Source organism: Neltuma alba, unplaced genomic scaffold (genome assembly GCF_004799145.2).
Source record: "Neltuma alba isolate B1F8T4 unplaced genomic scaffold, ASM479914v2 tig00001841_pilon, whole genome shotgun sequence".
Classification (NCBI taxonomy): domain Eukaryota; kingdom Viridiplantae; phylum Streptophyta; class Magnoliopsida; order Fabales; family Fabaceae; genus Neltuma; species Neltuma alba.
In genome coordinates, this window is record NW_021632639.1 from 1 (window position 1) to 8876 (window position 8876).

The 8876-nt window shown below is 31.9% G+C and overlaps 1 protein-coding gene across 1 annotated transcript; it reads right to left on the minus strand.

The window, feature by feature from the left end:
* Positions 1 to 6630: 6630 nt before the first annotated feature.
* LOC114712622 (probable protein phosphatase 2C 25) lies at positions 6631 to 8876 on the minus strand. Its single transcript, XM_028897169.1, is given in 5 exon segments — positions 6631 to 7170; positions 7297 to 7476; positions 7574 to 7912; positions 8385 to 8548; positions 8551 to 8876. Coding segments are annotated over 5 exon segments (1164 nt in total). The 5' UTR covers positions 8867 to 8876; the 3' UTR covers positions 6631 to 7005.

Here is an 8876-nt window from a genome sequence, read left to right on the forward strand (position 1 = left end):
TAAAAATGCCTCATAATTACAATACAAAAAATTCCTATACAATCTCTAGTAAGCAATCTAATCCTAAAATAGTCTCGAGTTGTTACATTATATCATCACCTGTTGTCCTTTTTTGTATCTGATTTTGTCACTATCATAATATTGACTTGGCTTGACACCTTATAGTCATTAATTGTTTGCGTGAAATTGCAGAACTGCCAAGAGTTTATTGCAAGAATAACAAAATCCGAAGAGAAGTAGCGAGGAGGAAAGAGAGTAAGAGTGTCTTTGGCTTAACACAGGAGATGAGAGGGGAGGGATTTTAATAGAAGAAAAAGAGATGAAAAAAAAAGAAAGTGATTTTAATATTACCTTGTTTGGATTAATACTAGGGAAAGAGAGGGAAGGAATTTTAATGTTACCTTATTTGGTTTAGGAAGAGAGGGGAGGCAAAATATTTTTATATGGACAACTTTACTCTTATATTATTTAAGTTAATTCTTACAAATTTTATAAAGTAATTAATAAAATATAATTATAAATAATATTTAATATATGAGGGTAGAGAAGTATGATTGAATTCATAAATATACCAAATCACATACAATTAGCAGAGTAAAAATCTCTCTCTTAGAGAATGTTTGGATAGAAACCAAACTATGATTTTAAAAGTATTTTTATAGCTTATAAAATAAATATAGGGATGAGTTTGCTTCATTTTACAGAAAAGTGAGCATTGTCAAATACTTTAATATAAAAATCAAACAGATGGTGTGGCCTCCTCCAAGCTCCGTATTTACAAGTTTTCGAACCCCACAAACAGGCGGATGTTGCATTAATAAAAAAAAAAAAGTATTGATAATAAATTATAAATTAGAGGAATAATTTAGATGCCTGCAAAATAATTTTGTTTTGATATAATACTAACACGTGGGTTGCATTAGTGTATTTTAACTCATGAGCTAGTTTATAGTGCAAATGTCTTCTAAGTTCTAAATGCTAGCTTATATAATCACAAAATATAAGACTCATGAAAATAAAAACTTTTTGAAAAATCTTATTAGTTGCTTTAATTTCTTTTTGAAAAAATTGTAATTACTAAAAAGTGAAAAATGTAATTAATAAAAAGTGTCATGACAAACAAGTTTCAGTGCAGAAAAATAACCACAGGATCCATATTGTTCACTTATCATTAGAGCTATGAGTAAGGGCTAGCCTACCCTCAAAGGGCTATGGCCTAAAAAAGCTAGGCCTTTAAAACTTGTATACCCTAAAATTATTATATTATTAAAACCTAGCTCTTGGACATAGGGTTGCACATGGACAGGGCTGGGCAGCGCAAGTCCTTTGCCCGATGTGCAACCCGAAAGATGAGCGGGCTGTGTTTGCAGCCTGCTGCCCAGCCCTACCTAGTAGAAGCCCTAACCATTTTGGGTAGGGCAGGGGGGACTGGGTAGGGCGGGCTTTTCTGCCTAGCTTAATAACACCATGCCTTATATCATATGTAGAAAAAAATTCAATTATCGTGTTTTGAGACAAGTGAGAGGAAAAAAAATTATCACGAATGAGTCTATTACTCATATATATATATATGACCTATGTAGTCTTGTTCTTCAGCTTTCAATTCCTTGTGGGAGGTAAAAAAAAAAATATTTAATAATTAGAACATTTAATAATTAAGCTAAATCAGTAGTTCAATTCCTTAGTTTATTTATATAGTTGGCGGATTCCAATAATTACGTGAAAGCACAGAATTTGAAAGGTGGTTTTTTTTTTCTTTTTTTTTGTTTTAAAAATTGGATGTAAGAGAAAAGAAAGAAATTTGTCTTGGAGTAATTTAGCATATTGAATCTTATATTTTGATATTTAGCTCTTTTATATAATTATAATTTTTATGTTCTTTTCATTTTTTCTTATTTTACCTAATTTTTTTAGCCAAAATAAAAGAGATAATTGCTTAAAATAATATATCTTATATATATAATTATATATTTTTTCGGGTAGGGCCAAATAGGCAGGGCAGCATACCCTGCCCGTGAATTAGCCCGGCCCGAAGATGCCCATTTTTGCTTTTTACTGGGCTGGGCTGGGCTGGGCGCTTTTCATGTGGGCTCGAGCGGGTTTATTGGGTATGCGGGTTTCATGCACACTTACTTAGACATATGGGCTAAGAGTTGGCCTTTTTATGTTATTTTTTAAAATTTAAATTCTTTTCAATTGTTTTGAAATGAAAAATAGAACAATAAAACTTCTAAAATTTTTATTCAAATCATAAATAATAGTAAAAATAAACTAATAGTGTATTGGGAAAAAAACATCAAACACCAATAAACTATTATCCAAATTCAAAGAAACCAAAATCAAATGAAACAGAGAAAGCAAAAAGATAAAAACCATGCAACTAAAAATTAACAATATCAATATGATTATTATCTTTATTTTCATTGCCATCATCAGGATCAACAGTATCTGATTGTTGTTCACTGCAAGTGGACTCTTTTTTAGTGATAAAAATATCAATGTTTTTGTTCTTCATCACCCTTATTTAAAATAAAATTATGTAGTATTATGATTACAAATGAGAGCCTAAACATTTGTCAGAATAAGAAAATTTTTATATTTTTTAAGACATGTGAACCGATATGAAAGAAGATTTACTATACTATAGTGATTGAATGCTAAAAATATTAACTCTCATCCTTAAAAAAAATTACAAATTAATTTTAATTGTTCTTCTATTAGTCCAAGACATCTAATCCTTTTTAATTATATGGTTTAAGTATTTGTTTTTCTAAATATTTTTCTAGTTCAAACCTACCCATAAAAAATTAATGCGTAATTATATAAATATATTGATAATAATAAAAAATAAACGGAGTTAAAAGAACTGATTCTTTTATTTTTAAGACATATAAGGTTAACTTTTTTAAACCCAATTTTTTTTAAATCTCTTAAAATACCACTTGCACGAACTTAGATAGACTGGCCCAATGAAATTTTCTACCCATCCTGACTAGTATTCTTCCTCATGGGAAGTTAGAGTAACTGCTCTTTTGCTGGTCAAAAGGATTCCCCTTTCTTTTTTAATTTTCTTTTTGATTTTTGTCAGTTTTCTACTTTTCTTCTAGTGCTTCAGTTGCTTTTTGACTTGTTCTTTGCAACTGTCACGGTCAAATCTGAAAACATCTCCTTTCAACCGTAGCCCCAGGCTTAGTGCGGTTCTTATACAACTTCCGGCTCGCTTGTTCCCTTCCTTCTGTCATTCAAGACACTTTCTTCAAATGCTTTACATGAGGCGTCTTCTAGAAAATTACCCCTAGTCTATAAATTATAAGATATTATGTAAAAATATCTAATAATTTCCTACTTTTTGCCCCCTAAAAAATGATGATCTTGGCAATTATTAGTTGAGTTTGACAATCCTTCAAATAATAAAAATAAAATGGTAAATTATCTTTTTACAACTTCAATCACATAACAACCTTTTTTCAAAGTGCAAGAAAAATATTAAAAATACCTTATAATTACAATACCAAAAATTCCTGTGCAATCCCACATAATCAATCTAATAACAAAAAAGTCTTGAGTTGTTAAATATATATAACCTATTGTCCTTTCTTTCATCTGATTTTGTTATTGTTATACCACTGATCAGTTACTTTATAGGTGTTAATTTTTTACATGAAATTATAAAATAATCTTGTCAAAAGAGCATTTAAAATTCGTTTAGAATGGTTTATAAGTATATTTAAATCATGGCCTATGAAATACTAAATCAATATATGGCCTATGAAATACTAAATCAATATATGAAAAATATTTTCTTGATTTATATAAATATATTTATAATGAAGCTCCTGGTCCAAAGCAATGGTCGCAATATGATAGCATACTTCTATCCTTTGATGAATTCTTTGTTGTGACGCACGCACGTCATGTCCTAAAAGGAACTTGATTGGCACGAAATATAACCGGGGATGGTCTCGCAGCTTCTCGAAGTTTGACCAACTTTCTTTACATTAATATTTGAGATCATTTCATGCAAAGGGAGTTCTATTATTGACGTATATAAGAAGGTATTTCTTAAGGGTGTTCATAAGATTCAGTAACCCGCTATACCGGTCCGTCCAAGTCTGTCAAAAAATTGTCCTGTCTAGACCAAAAAATACAGCCAAAAAATATATATATATTTTCGGGCTGGACTATTCATGGACAGGGCTGGGCTACGAATATGATATGCAGCCTTGCCTATTTGACTTTGTCCGAAATATATATAATTATTTATATTATAATATATATTTTTTCAGAATTATAATATATATAATGTAATATTAATATACTATATTTTATTATACCTCAATACGCAAAAAGAACATTACTCCCTTATATTATTAGACTTCATATTTTTAAAGTTCTAGTTTTTTTTATAAAAAAATACCATGTTTTTTAACTTTTTTAAATTATCTTGTTGTGTACTATGATTGTCTTTTAACTTTTATATGTTGATATTAGTTCTATATTATGAAATGATAGTAATTATACCAATTTGAATGTAATATATAGATATCTATAAATTATATTAAACTATAAGTTAACAATATAATTGAGCATGTTAATATAGCTTGTATTTTTTTATATGTTTTGTTATTTTCTCAACTTTGTGGAGGTTGATGCAAATCATTTGGATTTTAAGACTTTAATTATAATTTTGTATTGTCTTGTTTTTAATAAATTATGGATATTGTTAAATTCTTAAAAAATAAATATCTGTTAAGACATACGGCAGTTTTATGACTCAAGTTATAAATTTGAGTAAGGAAAGTCCATAATAGCTCATCCCAAAATAGCATGAGTTTCTACTGGGTAGGGTTGGGCACCAAGCTGCATTTTACAGCCCACTCATCCTTCAGATTGGGCATCAGGTAGGGGTCCTGTCCAACCCAGCCTTGTCCATACACACCCTAGTATTTCTTATTGCTCTCTTTTTCAAATCTTGCCTTCCTTACACCCAAAAAAAAAAGCATACCAAATATAAATTTGTCTTTAACAAAGTAAACTAATGTTTAGCTTTTTACTTAATAACTTCCAAGGAGGGAGAATCATCTTTAACTTGAAATAATTAATGCTTCATTTCGGTCAAAACAAGATGCAATCCAAGACGGCTGGCCGTATTTCTTATCAAATTGATATGATAACTTGTAAAAAAATAACCATCCCTAATGTAAGAGTTGGTAAGAATTAAATTTGATCCACATATAAGACTCACTTTATAAATTATATTACAAAATAAGTCTTATATTTAGAACCTGAAGAATATAATATTAAATGAGAATCATTTAAAGAGATCATTCCATATTTATTATAATTAACTAATTTATCTAATTTTTTCATTCTATTCATATTAATTAAGTAACCCTTATATTAACAATTGAAAAGAGCACTTATTTTGAGGTGTTTCAGATTGATTTTTTCTTCTTGTTTTTTTTTTTTGGCCTTCGTGTTTGAGATTGTTGGATGTTTATTACTTTAGCATTAAGCAGCATTGCCTCAAAGATCACAATGTGCAAATCTGACGTCAAATTTGATCAACTTTGTTTATTTTTTCAAAATAAAAGGTTCGGGTGAGTTATGCTTGAAAATTCACTAAAACTAGAACAAGTTTCACAGGTATGAAACACTTTCAAAAATGCTTTTAGATTAATCGGCAAGCACCTATAAGGCGAAAGATGCTTTTAGATTAAGCAGTAAGCACCTATAAGGTAGACATAACGCATGGACAGGGATAGAAACAAGTCAGACAGCCTATCAGGGACCTATGGCTTGGCCTATAGGTCTGTTTTTCAAAAGAAGCAGGTTCAAGCCTGTTTGAAGGCCGGTTTAACTAAAAACGACAGGTTTAAGCTCTTTAAAAAGTCTGTTAGGCTGACCTGGACCTGGTAGAAATTTATAATTATAATATATTTAAAAATGAGTTAATATTGTTAATGTGCTCTTTTATTTATTTTTTAATTTTAATACATAGTTAACAGCTTAATCTTTTCTTAGATTTTGAAATTTAGTTGACAAGTAAGAATAAAAATATAATTTAAAATAATAATATCAATAAATAATGTGATATTTAAATCTTAAAAATATAAATAAAATAGGGAAGAAAAATTTTGTTTCAAGAATGATAGATTAATTAACTTATGTATTATGTTAATTAAATTATGATACCCTCTTTATTCATTGTAAAATTAATAGTGTTTTTCTTTTTATTTATTTACCTTAATTTAAATTTTTTTATGCATACTTAAATGTAGTCTTATTTCAAATTTTAACATACAATTACAACTAGTTTTCAATAATATCTTTGTAAATTGTAATTAAGATTTAAAATAGTATTTATAATATTAAAATTTAAATCAATGACGACTAAAAAATTAATTATTATGTAATTTTTTAAATCTTAGCCTTTTTTTTCCTAAAAAAACTGTAATTTAAACTTTTAAAAAATAAAGGCTTTTCAAGAAGTTTCAGGCCAGGCTTATGCTGAAAAATAAACTTGTAACAGGTCACAGATCAAGCTCAAGCCTCTTTTAGAACCTTGCTTGTTAAGAACAAGACCTGACCTGACCTGTTTCCACCCTTACGCATGGCAAAAAGAGGACAAGTTAAAGAATAAAATGAATCACATTAGGTGCTGATTATCGTTCTACAATATAAAGATTTAATCCTAGTTATATTGTTAAACTAAATCTCTTCCCTCCAAGGGGTAAAAAAATTGCCAAGAAAAAAAGGTCAAGTATATACAAAAAAGAATTTAGCTAATCTAATAATAATGATAATTTAATAATAACTAACATCATATCACCACCTTCTTTCCCTTAAATATCATGGCCGCCTTCATCATCTTTGTCACCAAACCCTTCTACAGAACAATCCAACCTTTCTTATTCAAAGCTTCCAGTCAGGGAATAGATAAAATCCTCAGTACAACGTAGCTCAGATGAATTCTTCTCCTCTTCAACTAAAAGAATGGAACTTTTAAATAAATTGTCCCAGTTTTACTAGCATAACACTTATGTCATCACTTGAGCCTCGTGAAACAGACAAATCTACGAGCCTTTTACAGGCCATCAATGGTTGTGCCATATTACTAGCCCCGTTGCAAAGAGGACGAGCAATATCCACAGCTTCTTGATTAGTAACCTGAAACAAGAATCAAAAGGAAAACCATTTTTCAGTAAAATAGTTCAGCCGTGATATTTATTAGGTAGAATTTTTCTGATAGGAACTGTGAACAACATCATAATTGAATGTTTGATTCTCACACACCTTATCCCATAATCCATCTGAAGCTAATATCAACAAGTCATGTTCAGGTTCAATCCTGAGAACTTTTGTCTCAGGTTCAGCTATCACCCACTGCTTCAAATACCGATCTCCAATTCCTCTAGAAACGGCCAGGGATCCCTGGATCCTCCAAACCCCACGGCAGAAATCAACATAGCCACCCTGCAAAGCAAAATTCAAACAACAGTTTAAGATTTTGAATTATCAAAAATGGTCGGCACAGACAAAAGATACTATGATGTGAAGATCAAGTGCTTACTGTGGTCTCAATTCTGTCCTTTTCATCTTCCCTTGAAGGTCTGTGATCAGATGTGAGGGCTTCTGCAACGCCACCACGGCTAATAACAGCACGGCAATCACCGGCGTTGGAAACAACAAGGTTCCCATTTCTAATCAGTGCTGTTGCACAGCAGGAGCCACCACGGAGATCCCCTTTCAAGAAATCAGAATCAGTGTTCAGGTAACCATGTTTCACTGCCTCCTCCATGTCATCTTCATCTCTTCTTGTCACTTCATCCATGACGTTCTTTTCTAAGTTTTGTGCAGCAAATTCAGCAGCTTTTGAACCTCCATGCCCATCAAATATGCCAAAGAAAGCCTGCCATAATGACATAAACAAATTGGTAAATAAGAAATTCATAACTTTAAGATCAGCCTAGTTAGCAACATTAAACATCCAGAACCAAAGTAGAATTCTGCAGACTTAAAATTAACACCCAAGCTATTTAATGGTCGTTCCCAAGTTTCCACATGCCTGTCAACTAAATCATAATTCCCCTAGTTCAATTGGATCTTTATAATTTTTGTTTTTACTGAGTAGCTATATCTGTCAAACCAGCCACTGATTGGCAGAGAGTCTGCTAATCCATCCTTTTGCATCACTTATTTCTATTGACACACATGATTGTGATTATTAAAAGGTCAAGCTATTAACCTACTTCTTTCTCTCCATCAAAGTAAAACCAATATAGATATTATGCAGAAAAATCTGAAGTAGTTCTTCAAACGGCCAGATCGGACCCATATAAATCCGTAATAATAGAGGTCAATAATAAGCCTCAGATTTTTACCTGTTTGGGTTGTCCTTGAAGATTGACGGCAGCAGAATAACGATCTTCCATGTACTCTCGCCTGCCTCTCTTACAATACACAGAAAACCCATGCCCTTCAGCCTCTAGAACATCTCGAGCCACCGAAGAAGAAGGCGTCGCCGGAACCCAAAAGTAAGGGACGAGACGGGAATATCAAGCCTGGCGGGCCTCTTCCTCTTCAAAACGGTACCGGTAGGCGAGGTGGAGGACGAAGGAGCGGAGACAGAGGCGGAATTGGAAAGGGCGGTGGGATGAGGAGGCTTGAGGAGGCGGAGGCGGAAAGGCGAGGAAGGGGAAGAAGGCGAAGAAGAAGAAGATGAAGCAGAAGTGGAAGGCTTGAGGTGAGACAGAGAGAGAGAAAGGGATTCCGGTGAGGAAGAGATTACTGAGGGTTTATTGCAAAAGAGGGAAGACGACGGAGAAAAGACCGGAGAATTAGAAACGGCAACGGAGCACGACATGGCTGAAGAT